At 46.5% G+C, this 19,310-nt stretch overlaps 1 protein-coding gene across 2 annotated transcripts in view; it reads right to left on the bottom strand.

Moving 5' to 3' along the window:
• The window catches only part of LOC147635872 (uncharacterized), a 38,474-nt gene extending 19,474 nt beyond the window's left edge, over positions 1-19,000 (bottom strand). The window contains exons 1-3 of one of the 2 annotated variants that reach the window (XM_086801252.1): positions 18,725-19,000; positions 3,238-3,365; positions 947-1,026 (exon numbers count right to left, since the gene is read on the bottom strand). In XM_086801252.1, coding sequence (XP_086657378.1) covers positions 947-1,026; positions 3,238-3,365; positions 18,725-18,876 — 360 coding nt within the window. In that variant the 5' untranslated portion in view covers positions 18,877-19,000. The remainder of the gene's footprint in view (positions 1-946; positions 1,027-3,237; positions 3,366-18,724) is intronic. The other variant, XM_086801251.1, reaches the window with a different exon arrangement.
• Between the last annotated feature and the right edge of the window lie 310 nt (positions 19,001-19,310).

The raw sequence follows: 19,310 nt of genomic DNA, 5'->3' as shown, positions 1-19,310 counted from the left end.
CGTGTGTGTGTGTGTGTGTAGAGAGAAAGAAAGAAAGATATATTAACGTCTCCTAAAGGCCAAAATGGCCCATGAGACCAAAACAAGGTACAACTGATGATGATGATGTCTCATCATAACAAATCTGAAAGAAAGAATGAAAATAGTAACATCCTAAGAGAGCTAAGAGCTGAAAGCTAAACCGCTGAATCGTCGCGGTAAACTCCTCCGGTGGCAAGCAATGATGGCTCGAATCTGCCGATGGTGAGGGAGTCGTTGACGCGATCCTCGTGGTCATGGGCGTCTCGCTCTACAGATGGCAATGGCTCTGTCCAGGGTGACTCCTCTGGAGTGTGGTCTGCCAGAGAGAGAGAGAGAGAGAGAGAGAGAGAGAGAGAGAGAGAGAGAGGTGACAAAGCTCAAGAGACAGAGAGTATTGCACGACTCAATGATGGTTGATTGATTGCATCGAATCCTTCATGAAAGAGAGAGAGGTGCAACAAAGCTCATGAGACAAAGAGTATTGCACAACTCAATGATGGTCGATTGACTACATCGAAGCCTTCACCAAGTACAATGCTTTTGTAGGCTAGGGAGTAGCCTTACCTTTTGACACATCGCTGGACACATGTCACATACTGAACACACACACTAATGACATATGGCACACTTTATCCTATGACTCATAGGGAGTGTTCACGTGCTCATAACAAGTACACACATATAGAGGATGTTCACACCTAAGAGACTCCAAACAAGTACACACATATAGAGGATGTTCACACCTAAGAGACTACGAACAAGCCTAGGCTGCAGCAAAGCTTCTGCTCCTGCTCCCAAAAGGCCAAAAAAACTTTACACAGGAATAATCCAAATTACACCCCAGATGCTAATATGGTAAATTAAAGTACCTGCCATGAAACAAACACATGACAAACACTCACTAAAAAGAGTTAGAAAAACTTACTAGCTGAGTCCTTTGCCTAGTCCTCTCAGCATGATCATCTGCAGCAGCAAGCTTTTGCTTCCACTTCGGTTCTACAGTAACTGATATCGTTGAAAAGTGACAATATTTAATATAGACCTTCACAGTACAAAAATGCTTACTCTTGACACCACATCATTGATGCATTCCATTCCCATAACATGGTTGATACAAGAAGGGTTGAAGGAGAGAAAAAGAAAGAGGCAGCCATGGCTTGGTTACACTATGTACTCTCTCTCTCTCTCTCTCTCTCTCTCTCTCTCTCTCTCTCTCGCTCTTTGCATTATGGTGGTCCCACTTTGTATCATATGTCTTGGATTTGACATCCTCAGCTCATAGCTCTAGTCTTTATTTTCTTTTGTACCATGATGAGATTACATGGACACTATTGTATCACTTTTGGTCTCATAGACCGGGTCTTTTGAAGACGTTAATATAACTCTCTCTCTCTCTCTCTCTCTCTCTCTCTCTCTCTCTCTAGGCGTTTCTGCAAACTAGGTGAAAATTAGGATTAGGATTCTGTGCCTCAGAAATTACAGTTAGAGCATCCCCTATAAGGGTTTCGGAATGGCTTCTGCTGCTCCGAATTAGGGTTTCATCATGCTTATGACTGTGCGAACTTAAGGGTTTCGCCATCTGCAGGTGATGTGCAACTGCCCTAGTCCCCGCATCGGGCAGCCCCCACATCGCTCACTGGCAGCAAACACCCCCCCTGTAGTCACTTGTGTGCATGCCCACCCACTGCTGCGCTCTTGCCCCCTTTACGCTGCTGTGCGTTGGCATCCTTAGGCCTCCCACACTGGCACACAAGGTTGCCCTGTTGGTCACACATCTGCAAAGACGGATTTGCTGGCCAACGTCATGCCCATCCCCCCACCCCCCAAATTGTGATTTCCCCCCAAATCAACTGTGATTTGGGGCGATCGAGTACTTCCTCCTCTTCTGTGCTCTCCTCCATGCAGCCATCAGCAGTTTTCCCTCTCTCATTCCCTTCTCCCAAACCTACAAACCTACAACATTTTTCTGTTTTTAATCAGCCCCATCTCATCTCTCTCTCTCTCTCTCTCTCTCTCATATGCTTATGATGATGATAAGATAGACATACAGCTAGTCTATCTTTTTGTATGAGTTTTTGTTAGCCTTTTCCATAGCCCAGTACCACATGGAACTCTTGTACTATTTTTGGTTTCATAACCCCTTGGGTCTTTTGAGGACGTTTAATATGAGTCTCTCTCTCTCTCTCTCTCTCTCTCTCTCTCTCTCTCTCTCACACACACACACACACAGGGCCATTATAGATCTTTTCAGCCATCATGCATCCACATTAGAGCCCACCGCCCACACTAGCGGTCAGGTCATGTACCCTAGAGGGATCCTCTGTAACTATTTGGCTCTCCTAGCTCTATTTCACATGATGAAACCCATGCCCGGACACCAAACATGTGGAAGAAGACATGGAGACACAGTCCATAAGGTTTGATTAAGAAAAAGCACCAATCTTGGTCAAAAAGCAAGAAAAAGCAAAAAGTCAAACGGGGTTGACCGTGAGCCAAGGGCACCATTGGAAAGAGGAGACTGAGCTGGACCAAAAAGCTAAAAGGCGCTTTTTCAAAAAGAAGCTCCAAGGCCAAAAAGCAAGGCCCTGACGTTAGAAAAGCAAAGTTAAAGAGCTTTGACAAAAGTGAGTAACATTTTATTATAAAGTGAAAAGCAACGGAAAAAGGCAAAAGTAAAAGCTTGGTTAAGCTTTCGGGAAAAAGCAGAGCCCTCTTCAAGTATGAAAGAAGCATGACCCTCTCTTGAGCATCAGGTTGAAGATTTCTAGCCTAATGTTTTTATAGCATGATCCTTTTTAGAGAGGAATAAATCCAATACGAGAAGGTGCAAATGTGGAAGAATAAACAATAAGACCACTGCATAAAGAATATTTTCCACACTTGCAGCTTAACTGTCCCTGATGACACTACAATGAGTCTTTGAGCAACTTTTTAGGTCATTTTAAACATTGATGAAATATTTTCAAAATGCCAAAGGCACTATATTTGATTCCAGAAAACACCATTATGTTGTAAAGCTCTGCACACAGTGTGGGCTATAAGTACAAGCATGAGGACAAAAGTGAATCAACATGGAGCTAAAATGTTGCTGCATAACCATCAGCAATATACTGACCTTAAGCACATGTCAACAAAGTGGTGGTAAAGAAAATTAAAGTCACCACTTTAAAAAAACCAAATTACATGCATATTCACAAGAAAGTTGAACGCCGTTACCCGAAGACGATATTCGATCGACATCACCATCCTCTTGACTGCAATTGACAATGAGTAGCAACTTTTGGGCACGCAAATCATGAGAGCAAGGTGATTGCATTTGCATTTGCTGAAAGCCCAAGCGAAACCTAAGAATGAAAACAAGCATATTTAATAACCATCATAGTTTGAAAGTAACAAACAAATGTGTTTTCAATTGCACCATCAAAGGGGATGTGTCACAAATCACAAAGATAACTGTGACCACGAGTACACTTTTGAACTTAAACCATCCAGTAAAAGGCAAGGCAGAATGCTTAGCAACACACTAATAAATTTTTGGTGATATTATCAAAGTAACAAACAAACCAAAGGGTTGCAAAGGGGAGAGGCAACGAGGGGTTATGTCACAGCCACCCATCGCGTCACACAATGATATATTTCTTAGTATTTGAAAGGTAAGAGGATAAAAGTTCACTAAAGTGGACAATGTTTCATACCCTAAAAGGCATACCTATCCAAACATCAAGGGCAGTCTTTATGCAGGTACTAGGCCATCCCAGCAGCAGCTGTCTACTAGCGGGCCAAGTTTGACATCTGCTCCATCATCTTATGAATCAAGGCTGCCCTCTGGTACTTTGAAGCCATGCTAGAAAGCTGAAATCAAGAATCAGCAAGATATCCAAGACTGACTATTCTAAAACCCTATCGTTCCCCTATTTCTACCCTAATCAAGCACAACACACACGGGACACTGGAAAAGAAATGTTGCAAATATCGTAGGCCAAACTAGCACAAATCTAACCTTTCCCCAAACTCGGGTGCTGTCTCCTAAAGGTACAAGCTCTATACCTACTAAGGCAACCAACACAAACGAAATACAGAGAAAGGAAAAATACCGCTAGCCTTTGGCTCGGATACCAAATGTAAGACTACTAGTGTTGTGAGAGAGCTAGCACAGAGATGTGCGACGGAAGGCTTGGAAACAAAGTGAAACAAAAGTAAACCAAACCTAATCCTTGGATTATGTACAATGATATAATTAAAAAATGTACAACTGATTGTTCCAAATTACAAAGAATGATCAAACTGCTAATCTTAGCCCAAGTTGCAAATGCACACTGTTGTCCAAGGGCAAACACTAATTACCTTCATTCAATTAAGGACTTGTGTGCTGAAGAGCCTTAAGTGCAGTTTCTTTATTAAGAAATGAGGGGCTGAAGGCACCTATTTAAAAAAGGGAAATTCCTGTCCAACTAACACAAGTCAGCCAGCCTTTTGCAAGCCCTGCAAAAATGTCATTAAATTTTAGAGTGTTTAAATTGGGCTGAATCACAATGGTCTGCACAAGCTTAGGCTGCCCAAAACTGGTCCAAACTTGCCTTGTGAACTGCCCACGCTGCTGTTCACATGCCTTGGCTGCAGGCTGCCTTGTACTTGTAGGTTGTTTACAAGCATTTGATGACATTTTTGCAATCCCTGCAAAAATGTCATTAAATTTTAGAGTGTTTAAATTGGGCTGAATCACGATGGTCTGCACAAGCTTAGGCTGCCCAAAACTAGCCCAAGCTTGCCTTATGAACTGCCCACGCTGCTGTTCACATGCCTTGGCTGGAGGCTGCCTTGTACTTGTAGGTTGTTTACAAGCATTGTGCAAAAACCACCAATAATACTAAATTTAACACCAATTGACTGTTCCCATACCCTAGGTCCTCAATAAGAGAGGGCATACCCTTGCTTTTTGGACCAAACCAATCAATACCGCAATCTGCACCCTCAATGAATGTGCAGCAAAGGCAGTAAAGGACATCACGTTGCACCACCCCATCCTTGATGCCATAGCTGTCCAGCTTATACAAGCCTTTGTATCGTGTTCCAGAAGTGACTATTTCATAACCCTTTGATGGGTCTTTTACCAAACACTTCCCGTCTTCAAATTCAACCTTTAAACCTTGGTCGTTTATGGCTGAGACAGAGAGCAGATTTTTCTTTATCCCTGGAACATACAATACATTTTTCATACATATATTGGCACCATTGGCTGCAACAAGTATGACATTACCAATTCCCTTTACTGGATATGTGGTATGATCTGCACATGATACAGTGCGGCCATTTGAAGCATAAACCAAGTGCTGAAATACATCTCTGCATGAAGTGATGTGGCTCAAAGCACCACTATCAAAATACCATGATGCATTCTGTCTGTCAGATGCAATGCAAGACATATCAGTGTCTGAAGCACTTGGTGTGTCACTAGTGCATGTGACCAAAAAAGTGTACTCTTCCTGGATTAGAGGTGTGAAAGCCCAAGTAGGAAGGTGGTAAAGAATGAAGAGTGTTGGTGACCATCTGTCTGTCTGGGATAACCTCATCAATGTTGAGCAATTGTTCCTGCAAATCTTTCACTTTCGTGAGATGATCTGCCATGGAGTCACCCTCATCCATAGAAAGAAGATCCAATTGCCTTTTCAAGTAGGCAACTCTTGCCTCGTTGCGTACCTGATACATTGCTTCCAATGTGTCCCATGCAAGCTTCGATGTCTTGCAAGAATGAATGTGCGGAATAATAGTCCTTTTCACTGAAAGGGCTATCAATGACATGGCTTGTGCATCTCTAGAGTCCCATCTCTTTTGCTCTTGTGTGGGAGCAGGTTCTACATCAGGAGCTCTTTGAGCACCTCCCCTTTGAGGCGTGGCTGGCTGTATGGTAAGTGGGCGTGTGTCATCACCACACACAATGCCCCAAAGCCCTTTGGCTACCAGCAAATTACGGATCATGAAACTCCAGAGGGAGTAGTTAGATCCATCTAGCTTGTCCTCCTAGGCGAGCACACCAAATACATCTGTAGCATTCTGTGCCATGTCAACAAAATATACTTGCAAGGAAACCAAGCACCAATGTGCACTGCTAGGCAACCAAATGTCCTGTGCAAATGTATGCCTGCAAACCAAAGCAAGTGTAAACCTCCACCAAATTGTCCAATTACACACAATGTATATACATACGCGACAAATCGCAGCTGTAATGCCCAATTACATGCTCCAATCTGAAAATCCCCAATTTTTATGCACTCCAATCGCTTCAATGTGCATCTAATTGGCCAATTTTCACAAAAGCCCCAAATTTCTACAGCTGAAAGAGGTTCAATTTACTGATTTTGACCTCAATTTTGAAAACCCCCGAATTGCAATTTTTCAATTTTGCCTCAAATTGAGAAATCCCCCAAATTGCACGTGCAATTTTCCTTTGAATCTAACCTGCACAGAAGTGTCTGCAAAAATTGAATATTTCAATGCATATTTTCACTCACATTGAAAGTGCCTGCAGGCGAGTGCACGGATGGCAGGGACTTCTCTTGCAGGCGTTAGGCCAGGTTGTGCAGGTGTCGGGGCAGGCAAGCTCATGTAGGTCGAGGTGTAGTGCCACCGGTGGGCTGAGCGGCAAGGGGTTGCCGGAGGTGCAGAGTCGACGAGTGAGTAGCAGCCGCCAAGTGAAGATGGCGTCTGTGGTCTGAACGGCAGGGCAGCCGCCTGGGCTTCAGCACAGATGATGGCCGTGGCGCAGAGAGCGGTCAGGCCAAGGGCGGGCGCTGGACGCGAACAGCATATGGAAGCGGTACGAGCAAGCTGAGCACGGCGCTGGAGTCGGAAGCCGCAGGCAAGTCGGAACGTGCGGGAGCCAGTTACTGGGCACGACGCTGGAGTCGATGGCGGGTACGCACGGGAGTCGACAGACGGCGCTGGAGTCGATGGTAGGTACGCACGGGAGTCGACGGACGGCGCTGGAGTCGATGGCGGGTACGCACGGGAGTCGTCCGGAACCGCGACGGAGTGTGGTCGCTGGTGGGCGGCGGCGGATCAGGGTGCAGTATCACCGCCGGCTGGAGAGGGAGGCGCCGCCTGTGGGCTGAGCGGCGGTGGCGGGCTCCCCACTAGTGCCGCCGGCTTCTGGTGGCCGAACGGTGGAGCGCCGACGGAAGCAGGCAGTCCGACGACAGAAATTCGCAGGCGATGGAACTGTTGGACGGACGGCGACGGAAATTTGCAGGTTTTCTTCCAGCAGCAGAATTTCAGGGCCAGCTCCCAGCTCCTAGCTCTGATACCAATTGTTGGGTGTTGGACTCACACACTCACACACACAAACTTGCACATTAGGGTTAGGTGCAGGGTAGAATAGCTCACACACAGAAATGAGAGAGAGAGAGAGAGAAATGAAATGAAATGAAATGTTATATTAACGTCTTCAAAAGGCCATAATGACCTATGAGACCAAAAGTTACATCATGGTGGATCTGATACAATGTCTGGATAAAAAAACCCAGAAAATGAAAAATAAAGATGATACTACTGGCACCTAGAAAATGAAACTGGAACTGGAAGGTACACTATGGAGGTACCTCCATCTCATAATATGTGCCGCATCGGACACTGGCGGATCTCCTCAATATCCTCTGTGGTCAGCACCCTGACTGGGTGTCCCGCATGCCTCGCAAGAATAATCCGAATCTGCCGCTGCAACCTCCGTCTATGCTGGGATGCCCTCCTCCGTAGTCGTGGGCGTCTGGACCACCCAAGCTCAATCGCACGATCAATCAGTGTACCCCTGGTGTGGGCGGTATCCATGTCCTGCTGTTGCTGTGGTCCATCTGGCGCAGTGATGGCTGGACTAAAGAAGTCTGTAATGTGCCTCTGAGTCTGGCTCTCTGTGCGCCTAAGCAGGCTATCTCTATGTCTCCGCAGCTCAAGCAAGAACAATCCCAAACACCTCTGGTCCTGGTACCCCATGACTCTGGAAAGTGGTCCAAAACCCTCTCTGAATAAACAGTGGAAACGACCACGTATCTCATAGTATGCAGTACAATGGCATATATCCACAAAAGTGTGGTATCCACAAAACGCAAGTCAACCCTTGCATGTGTGCCACATCCATATAATATAGAAGTACAAAATATTATATGTTAGAGTGTCCTTTCACACTTGATGTCCAAGGGAAAAACCCACATGGGAAAAAGTGCCCTTGGTTAAGCGCTGTTCACACATAGCACTACCATAAGTGAGCATATGCCTACAATTTTTGTTATCTTTCTTTATTACTATTTTGTACCCAGGATGATGTACCTCATGGATATGATGTAACCTTTAGACTCATAGGCCATTTTGGCCTTTTGAAGACGTTAATATAACTTTCTTTCTCTCTCTCTCTCCGAGATGAGAAACCGGCCTCCGTAGACACTCAGCCGATGTCACCAACAAGTACTTCTCCATGATGCCCATGATTCTCTTGTCGAAGGTCATAAGAGGATTTAACAGTACAGTAGACAAGTTAGAGTGTCATTTTACTGGCCCAAAATGGGACGGGATGTCTACCAACACGTCCAAACATACCACATATGTTAAAAAGTGAAAGTTCCACATACGAAACAAGAGGGGTTACTTCAGCCTTTAGGAACCTTTTCACGACATCAGTATTGTAACACGCGGAAGCTCTGGGAATCTTCTTTCAGCCCTAAACACTCTTGAGAACCATCTGATGCAAAGACGCACCAGCTGATGCAAAAACGCAGATATAGAGAGAGAGTAGAGAGAGAGAGAGAGAGAGAGAGGTGCTGGAAATTCAGTATAATCTATGGTACAAAAAGGTACATGTCTGCAGCCCTAGGCTGCCTTCTAGAAAAGGTGGTAAAACACCCAAGATTCTGCCCTAGACTAGGACCCTACTGATCCACTCCCTAGTGGAATGAATGCTTACAATGAGGAGCACCCTTTGCCTTTTATACCTCTCTTGGACTTCTTGGACTGCTGGTAAACTGGCCGACTGCTGGTCGGCCAGTCATAAATGATTTAAATGCCATTTAAATTCTGCCGACTGGTGTTCTTGCCTTGCCATCATGCGCCTACAGCCGCCTTGCTTTCTGGTACAGCTGACAGCTCCTGTACTCAGCCGACTGCACCCTGGTCCTTCTCCAAGTCCAAACTGGCCACTTCTGTATCTTGTGCTCCACACTCTGACTCTATCTGGTTCATCCTCTTTATCTGGTTGCCTATTCTGGTTCTAGCCCTGAGAATGTCCATGGCATCTATGATGCACATGACATCCCCCTCTGCTAAACTTGATGACAAGAATCCAACCTGCGCTTGGATGACTGTCATCATCCCAATCCTGTCCCCAAGTCTCCTATCCCTGGCAAACCCTTTTCTCTGAAAATCCGGGCTGTTCTTCAAACCACTCTGTCTCTGATGAAGATCTATGCATCTGGTCTTCCTCTAGTCCACAATCCATTCCTGCCCTGACTCTGAACACCGTCTTGGTCTTCATTCCTGGAACTGAGTCTGGCACTCTCACATCACCCTTGGAGGATCAACCTCCCTTGGGACCGTTACCTGAGAACCTATCTGGCTCACGGAACTGCCATCCCCATCTGGCACTGTGGAACACCACCAACAAACCTCCTGGGAGTTCTTCCCCCTTCTGTGCTCCTCGCCTTGGGCTTCGAATCCGTGTACTTTCTTGTACCTTGGACCTGTACACCATTATCTTGGACTGAATCAGTGTTTAGCTTTGCTGAGCCTGATGCTCTAATACCAATGTAACACGCGGAAGCTATGGGAGTCTTCTTTCAGCCCTAAACACTCTTGAGAACCATCTGATGCAAAAACGCACCATTTGATGCAAAAACGCAGATATAGAGAGAGTAGAGAGAGAGAGAGAAGTGCTGGAAATTCAGTATAATCTATGGTACAAAAAGGTACATGTCTGCAGCCCTAGGCTGCCTTCTAGAAAAGGTGGTAAAACACCCAAGATTCTGCCCTAGACTAGGACCCTACTGATCCACTCCCTAGTGGAATGAATGCTTACAATGAGGAGCACCCTTTGCCTTTTATACCTCTCTTGGACTTCTTGGACTGCTGGTAAACTGGCCGACTGCTGCTGGTCGGCCAGTCATAAATGATTTAAATGCCATTTAAATTCTGCCGACTGGTGTTCTTGCCTTGCCATCATGCGCCTACAGCCGCCTTGCTTTCTGGTACAGCCGACAGCTCCTGTACTCAACCGACTGCACCCTGGTCCTTCTCCAAGTCCAAACTGGCCACTTCTGTATCTTGTGCTCCACACTCTGACTCTATATGGTTCATCCTCTTTATCTGGTTGCCTATTCTGGTTCTAGCCCTGAGAATGTCCATGGCATCTATGATGCACATGACAAGTATGGACTTCGTAGACCCTCTTCCCACATCATCTAGATCTAGAAACACACAGTGCATGACTATTGTGGACAGATTCAATAAGTTCTACATGCTCATTCCATGCAAGCAGACAGCCACAACCGAGGACATAGCTCACTTGTTCATTCAGTTTTGGTACCCCATTGGTGGTTTGCCACGAACCTTTTCTAGCCATTCAAAAGTTAAGTGATGTCTCTTTGAAGTTAAAGTTACTAGAAAGTTGGACTATGCACAATGTCTTTCATGTTTCTTGGTTGAGGCCATACGTAGGTCCAGAATTACAGGATGTATCCCAAGAACAGTAACCAAATATGATTGATGAAGCAGAAAAAATAGAACCAAAACAACTTCTCCTCCGCAGATGGAAGCATGATTCCGGTTGAAGAATCAAACAGTTCTATACGAATTCAAGGACCGAGAAACCCATAAAGCAGTATGGCTGGATAAAGAGTTCTTTTAGGAGTACCCCCGGTTATTGGCAGACTACTTGGAAGCACTAAATCTGCCACCAAGCTAAGCAGGAGGGAATGTCACATGCACCCTGCAGTGGGGTACACAGTGACACACTGACATCATCATCAATGCAACATTTGTACAAAAATAGTACCTTTTTAGGAATATTTGTTGAACGTTGTGACCCCATTGTTGAGCCCTCAGTCCAGGGACAGTCAAGCACGAGCTACATAGGTCAATCTCCAAGCCATAGAGGTTAGTTTGGGGTCAGTCCTCTTAACCCACTTGGAGAACCCCATCAAATAAGTGTATGCATCAGTCAGCCTTAGCTTAGGTCTTGCATTAAAAGCATTAGCAAGCACATTCCATGCCTATAAGCCATGCCAAAAAGCCCGCCCATGGCTTCAACATCTTGTAGCAACCTGTTTAGGGACTGTTTACAGCCCTGGATAGTGTTTAGAGCTAGCCAACAGCATTAGGAGTATGCTATGCGCCAATTGGCCAGCATATATAGCAAACAGCAGCAAGTCGGTTATGTGAAGGCAGTCGGCCAGCATAGAATATTGGACAATATCAATTTATGCTACATAAAGTGAAGCACTAGCATTTAATGCTAGGATTGTCATTTTATTGACCATATAAGGGCTTCTATTAACCGACCAGCAGCTTATGTCCATATATAAGCAAGTGCTTGGTATTCAGCCAAGGCATCAAGCATAAATCAATCATCAGTCAAGCATAAAGACAGCATTCAGTCCATCCTCTCCAAGCAAACATTGAAGCACCTCTTCAGTATTCAGCCAGCAGATGTGCAGTCCTACAGCTACCCTGGACTTGCATAAGTGGCCCAAAAAAGTCTTCTACAGTGCCCTTGGATTGGTGGATTCTCAATCGGTGCATTCTCCTTTGATCTTCAACCTTAGTTTAATGTATGTGTACTAGTTTGTGATCTTGTTGATAATCAAATTGAGACCTTATATAGTCCATGCAATGGTTCCATAGATCATAGTTAGCCTTATTCAATCTCAATGACTAAAACCACCAATGGGTCTATGGTTATAATAGATCAAAATTCTTTAATAGCTACAGAACCTTTTGTAATCTACTTTTCCACTCATTTCCTAAAAATAATAAGTGTATGTAAGAATTGTTTGCTTTTATTAAGTTTTATCATTGTAACTTTATCAATAAGCTAAGCACATAGCAATGGTAAAGTGTAATGATCTCAAAAAAGTAATGTCCAAGTTAAAAAATAGACTAGTACAGAAAGCCATGGGAAGAATGACACGGAGCAATTGCTCTATCATGACATGTATGATGTCAGCAACCCCATGACATTATGAGGAAGGGAATGGGACCATTCCTGCCCATGCACCCACCCATAATGTGGATAGATCACAAGCCCCCCATTTATCGCTAGCGAAGGGGGCTGTCGAGTAGTGAAGGGGCTGTTAGAAGTCATCTCCTGTCTATATTTATACACCAGGGCCTCTGTTGTGGGTGTGCCCGCCCTTTATAAGGTGTTTTATCATTTTTCCTCACTCCCCGTATTTTTCCCTATTTTTTCCAGTGGTGGGGAGGGATGCCAGAGGTTGGCAGGAGCACTTCAGGGCTGGCCGACTGTCCCATCTGAAGTCCTGTGGCTGGCCGACTGCCCACACATCATTCGTGGGCTTCTGGACTACTGGCCGACTGGATGTATGCAGTCGTGGAGCTTTTTGTTGCTGGCCGACTGCTCATACAGTCGTGAAGCCCCTTCAATGCTGGCCGACTGCTCTCATAGGGGCATATAAATAGGCCCCATGCCCCCACCACTTCCTCATTCAGTTTTCTGCGGGATCTTGTGTATAGAGAAGAGTTTACACACCTATCTCTCTGTGTTTCTTGTGCTGTCTATTTTCTGCATTCTACTTGCTCTTGTCTACCCAAGTTTGGTTATCATTTCCGCTGCATATTCTGACATGGTATCAGAGCTCTAGGCTCGTGATATATCTTGGGAGTTTTTCTGAGCAAGAGGGGGAGCGTTAGGCTGCTGATTGGTGGACTGTTTTGGACTGTTTGGGAAGAAAAGGTGCAAGAGAAAGGCGGGCTAAGGTGCTGGACAGCCACTTGCAGGTTTTCAAAATTTTTTTCCCCACCCACCCACCCTTTCAGGTTACTCCCCACGATGGCAGATTTACTAGAGATGGCTGAGAAGCACGTGAAGATTCCGACTCTCCCCACGTTCCCAGTGGATCGTCAATTGGACGGGTCCAATTACGGCATCTGGAAGGTCATGATGGAGTCGGTACTGGAGTCATATGACCTTGCTGATTTTATCATCATCGGGGTTCCACGGCCGGAAGCAGAGGAAGGGGAGTTACTGTCGACGAGGAAGGACCGAGAGGCACATGCACACATGTGGGATCGTGTCGACGCCAGGGTCCGGTCGTTTATTTTTCTCAACCGCACACCACAAGTGATCAATCATGTAAAGCACATGACGCTGGCAAGAGGCATATGGGAGCACTTGGCTTCTTTGTATAACACCCATGAAATGGATCTCCTTGAAAGTGCAGATGCCGGTTGTGAACCCTGCAAAGTCTTCGACAATGTGGGAACACATTAACAAGCTGCAGGCCCTTCAGCAGGAAGTCCTACAAGCTGGGAAAGAGATATCATCTGAAGACATGGCCATCACTTTGCTGTCCCACTTGCCTGCTCAGTATTCTGCTTTCTATTCCTCGTTGATTACGAGTGGCAGGCTCAGCACCATTACCTGGGAGGAGCTTGTGCCAATGGTCTTGGACCAGGAGGAACGTTTCACGAACCCTCCTCACAGCGGAGGTTCGGAGGCCTTAACTGGCCAACGGTCGAAAGGCCGGAATAACAACAAGGGCAAAGGGAAGGCTTCACCGGAGAAGTCTTCTGAGAAGAAGGCTGATTCAGAACGAGAGAAGCTGAAGGCCGAAAGATCTTGTAATGATTGTGGCGAGAAAGGCCACTACTGGAGAAAGTGTCCTAAGCGGACACGGAAGAGTGCTGATTCCTCAGCCTCAATTGCAAAGACTCCGGCATTTGTGCACTTAGAGATGGTGGACTCCGATGCTTCATCATCTTCGAGCGAGGAGGCAGTTGGCTTCACCGCGAAGGATACCCGGGAATGGATTCTTGACAGTGGTGCTTCCAGGCACATGACTCCATCCCGTGACTTCTTTCTGGATCTGAAACGGCAGTCAGGTCGCATCTTTATAACTCCACTATTCCGATACATAGTGAGGGCCGGATGGAGATTATTCCCGACGGCAAGGGGGGCAAGCATGCTTCCCGTGTTCTTTATGTCCCTGCTCTGGGTTTTCATCTTCTGTCAGTGCATGAAGTATGCAAGACTGGCTTTCGGGTGGAATTTGAGGAGCATTCAGTTGCTCCAAGGGACCGTGAGACTGGCCAGGTTGTTTGGGAAGGCGGTGTGGAGAATGGTATCTACAAGCTCTGCACTCTCCTCGTTGACAGGTTCTTAGGTCGGAGATTTGTGGCACTTTCGTTTTGGCCACTTAAATGTGGATGCTATGAGGCGAGCTTTCCGAGACCAGATGGTGGTTGGCTTGCCAGATGTTGAAAGTAGGCAAGGGCGTTGCAGTTCTTGCATACGTGGTAAGCAGCACAGGGAATCCTTTCCGAAGCAGGCTTCCAGGCGGGCTTCGAAACCATTGGAGTTGATTCACACTGATTTGTGTGGACCTCAGCAGACACCATCTTTGGGAGGATCTCTCTACTTTATGCTGCTTGTTGATGATTGTACCAGATTCACGTGGGTCTACTTTCTTTCCCAGAAGGACCAGGCTTTTGCTCGGTTCAAGGATTGGCACGTGATGGTGGAGAAAGAGTCTGGACTTCAGGTCAAGAATCTCAGGGCTGATAAAGGAGGTGAATTCTCCTCGACTGTATTTCTCAGATTTTGTGCAGATCATGGCATCAAAAGAGAACTGGCCAATACTGGATCGCCTTCGGAGAATGGAGTTGTTGAACGCAAGAACAGGACTGTGGTGGAGATGGCAAGGACCATGCTGGAGCATCGTGATCTTCCTCGTCCACTTTGGGGAGAGACTGTGGCAACGGCTGTCCATACCCTCAACCGATCTCCGATGACTTCAGTACCCCATATGACTCCATTTGAGGCATACTTTGGCAGGATACCTGATGTCTCGCACTTCCGTGTCTTTGGGAGTGACGCGTATGTACATATTCCGAAGAAGCAAAGGGGGAAGCTTGACTCCAAGTCCCGCAAGCTTGTATTTGTGGGGTATAACTCTCTTTCCAAGGGATACAGGTTGTATGACCCAGACAGGAACGAGATTGTTGTCAGCCGGGATGTGGTCTTTGACGAGCATGTTCCAGTATCCACTGTCGAGGAGCCGCCACTTCTTGGAGATCCAGAGGAGTCTGGTGATGATTCCCAGACCATCATTCCAGTTGATCAACCTCAGTCTTCACAGGAGGTTGAGCCCGCAACTGGAGTAGAGCCCCCGCGACCACCACAGGAGGCTCCACGATCTGTTCGAGTACCTGGGTGGTTGTTAGATACCCTTCGAGAGTCGGGTGTCACGGAGCTACCCTCCGAGTGGACCATAGAGGACGGCCCTCGAAGATCACATAGAGTCCGAGATAAAAGCAACACAGCGGAGCTTCTTCAGGTGAACTATGCTTTGATGTCTCGTATCATGCGGGACAAAGACCCCACTTCCGTAAAGGAAGCCCTTTCACAGGATACTTGGAGAAAAGCCATGCAGGTGGAACTTGATGCCATCGAGAAGAACAACACTTGGGAGTTGGTACCGAGGCCGTCGAAGCGGTCAGTCATTGGTGTCAAATGGGTCTTTAAGACCAAATATGCGTCTGCTGGATCGATGGACAAACACAAAGCCAGACTTGTGGCTAAAGGTTATGCTCAACGGCCAGGGATCGACTACGAGGATACCTTTGCACCGACAGCGCGGATGTCCACGATTCGGACTGTTCTTGCCCTTGCTTCTTCTCAGAGGTGGCCCGTGTATCAAATGGATGTAAAATCTGCATTTCTTAATGGTGACCTGCAGGAGGAGGTGTATGTTGAGCAGCCTCCACGCTTTATTGTTCCAGGATCTGAAGGAATGGTTTACAGGTTACGTAAGGCCTTGTATGGTCTTAAGCAAGCTCCCAGGGCTTGGAATCAGAAGATTGATTCCTTCTTTATTCGGACTGGATTTCAGAGATCGGTTGCAGATCTGAACCTGTATCTCTTTCGGGAACGCGACATGGTCACGCTCATCATCCATTATGTGGATGATCTCATTCTCACTGGCGGTCATGTGGAGCACATTAGAGTGACAAAGGCTGCCTTGTCAAAGGAGTTTGAGATGACCGACTTAGGCTTACTCCACTTCTTTTTGGGATTGAAGATCTGGCAGACCCAGAGGGGATTTTTCGTCTCTCAGTAGCGGTATGTTCATGAGTTGCTTGAGGCCTTTGGGATGGAGAACTGCAAGCCTATTGCTTCGCCGATGGACCCGAACACAAAGTTAACCGTTTACTGATCCTTGTGAGCCAGTTGATGCCTCGCAGTATTGGAAGTTGATTGGTTCATTGATCTGGTTTGCTGAACACCAGATTGGACTTGAGCTTCTCCGTGGGGCTGTTGAGCTCTTTCATGCAGACGCCATTGAAGACTCATTGGGACGCAGGATTGCGGATCTTGCGGTATCTGCAGAGTACGAAGGATCTGGGACTCTTTTACACAGGAGGGAATGGAGTCAGGCTCCAAGGTTGGAGTGACTCAGATTGGGGAGGAAATCCGGACACGAGGAGATCTACTTCAGGATACAGTTTTACCCTCGGCTCAGGAGCAGTTTCTTGGAGCAACAAGAGGCAGCCAACTATTGCCCTTTCTTCGACAGAGGCAGAGTACCGGGCTGCTTGTGGTGCTGCTTGTGAGGTTGTGTGGCTGCGGAGGCTGCTAGGCGAGATTGGGTTTCCACAGAAGGAGCCCATAGTCATCCAGTGTGATAACCAGAGTTGTATAGCTATTGCTCAGAACCCGGTCTTCCATGCCCGGACCAAGCATATAGAGATACAGTATCACTTTGTACGTGAGAAGATCTTGGCTGGTGACATCTTGCTACTTTATTGTTCGACGGAGGACAATGCGGCAGAACTCTTCACGAAGTCTCTACCTCAAGCTACGCTCAGGCGGCACTCTAGCTCCCTTGGGTTGGTTTCACAGCCAGGAGCTGAGAGGGGGTGTTAGAAGTCATCTCCTGTCTATATTTATACACGAGGGCCTCTGTTGTGGGTGTGCCCGCCCTTTATAAGGTGTTTTATCATTTTTCCTCACTCCCCGTATTTTTCCCTATTTTTTCCAGTGGTGGGGAGGGATGCCAGAGGTTGGCAGGAGCACTTCAGGGCTGGCCGACTGTCCCATCTGAAGTCCTGTGGCTGGCCGACTGTCCCATCTGAAGTCCTGCCCACACATCATTCGTGGGCTTCTAGACTACTGGCCGACTGGATGTATGCAGTCGTGGAGCTTTTTGTTGCTGGCCGACTGCTCACACAGTCGTGGAGCCCCTTCAATGCTGGCCGACTGCTCTCATAGGGGCATATAAATAGGCCCCATGCCCCCACCACTTCCTCATTCAGTTTTCTGCGGGATCTTGTGTATAGAGAATGGTTATCATTTCCGCTGCATATTCTGACAGGGGCCTGTTCAGCCAGCGGCCAATTTTTGGGGCTGGCAGTAAATGACAAAACAAGTTTACCGCTTCAAGACTTTTGAAAAGCAGCCTGGAATCAAGTGCATGTTAGTGCGGCGGTTACTGCAAGAGGTTGTAGAACCCAAAGTAATGCGTTCGAATTCCACAGCTTTCACCCAGGTGTATACACACTCTTACACTTGATAGCCCGACTACATCCACATCTTTTGACACACTCAGCTCTAGCACTTCGAAAAATTCTTAAGTGTGAGGGTTTAAGTCCAATGTGTAGGGCTGTGAAGCTGTGTAAGAGAGTGTCCAGAGTGTCCTGGAAATATTTCCGACCACCTGAATAAATCGCCGATTGTAGGTCCCACCACGTGTCACAAAAGACAAAGGGAGGAGCTGGGGACATGCCGATTGGCCTAGCTAGGAGGACGCCAGTAGGAATGGCCATCCGTGTCTAGAGGCCGCCGCATCAGCAAAGTGGAATGCCCCTTCCTGGCCCATTGGAAGCGGCGGCTCCCTTCTACAAATCAACAACAGTCGGGACATATGGAAGGTCTCCCAGTAGTTTTAGGACCATGACAAGATTTGGCAACAAGACAAGAATCAGGGGCAATCTTCCCCCTAGATTTTGCAGGCAGTCGAGATGACAGGGATATAAGGAAATAGAACAGCCTTCCCTTGCTTAATGTCGCAAGACAGTTCATAATGCACACCAGCCTTAATCTCCTTTTCCTTGCTTAATGTCTCAAGACATTTCAAAGAAGGTTGTAGGCTTCGATGTGTTCAGCGTCCTCATGCTGTCCATGCCTACCGTTGTTGTCTGTGATAATTTTCGTTATTTACGTTGTTATGTCACAGCTGCCTTGATCATCTGAGCTTGAAAGTTGTGGACCATTTCATTGATGCGCAAGATTTCCCTTACTACGACAGGCCTAACCTACTGCGCGAATTATCAATTTCTTACAGCTCGGATGTTCCCGATCGTAAGCCAAATGAATTACCTGAGACCTTGAAACACGCCACCATTAATTCAAGCTAAGCTTACACTAGAGTTGTAAAAATTTGCAGTAGAATATGAAGTACACTCGAGATTTTGATTAAACAGAGAAATGAACCTGAAATGACAAAGGAGCCAGAGAGGATCGGAGCTGCGCCGCGTTGTCGACAAATCGGAAGGGTTGCCATAGGGTCGATGATGATCATGGAGAACGTGGCTTGATGCTGAGCTCAGGAGAAGTGAGGTCACTGAGGTGACCAACCGCTCCATAACGTCACCTTCTGTTACAGAGAGGGGGAGAGAGGAGGTATTAACGTCGGTAGAATGCAACACAGAAAGAAGAGGATAATCCAAACTGGCTAGCCTCTTGGCTAAGTTACATATCAGATTTTTGTGTTAACATTTTCGGATTTCTAAATGAGATATGGTGATGTGCCATGTGGCAAGGGTGGATGGGATAAGGGAGTTAGGGGAATTTATAAACACTAGTGGCATGACCCTTGTTGATGGGCAAGAGATATTCTTACATGCATAAAAACACATACCCCCATCTTCCAAACGGGAGAGGAGAGACAGGTCGTATATTTGAAGCCCATTTTGGGTCTTATGGTCCTCAACTTGGCTACCTATATATGAACACACCACGCTTGCCATATATCTCCACATATGAGCTCCTAAAGCACTTACTTTTCTTTGAAGAAAGC

This window comes from Cibotium barometz, chromosome 8 (genome assembly GCF_041138505.1).
Source record: "Cibotium barometz isolate CiBa-2024 chromosome 8, ASM4113850v1, whole genome shotgun sequence".
Taxonomy (NCBI): Eukaryota; Viridiplantae; Streptophyta; class Polypodiopsida; order Cyatheales; family Cibotiaceae; genus Cibotium; species Cibotium barometz.
Note: the sequence above shows the minus strand (reverse complement) of the source record. Positions and strands in the feature narration are given on the sequence as shown.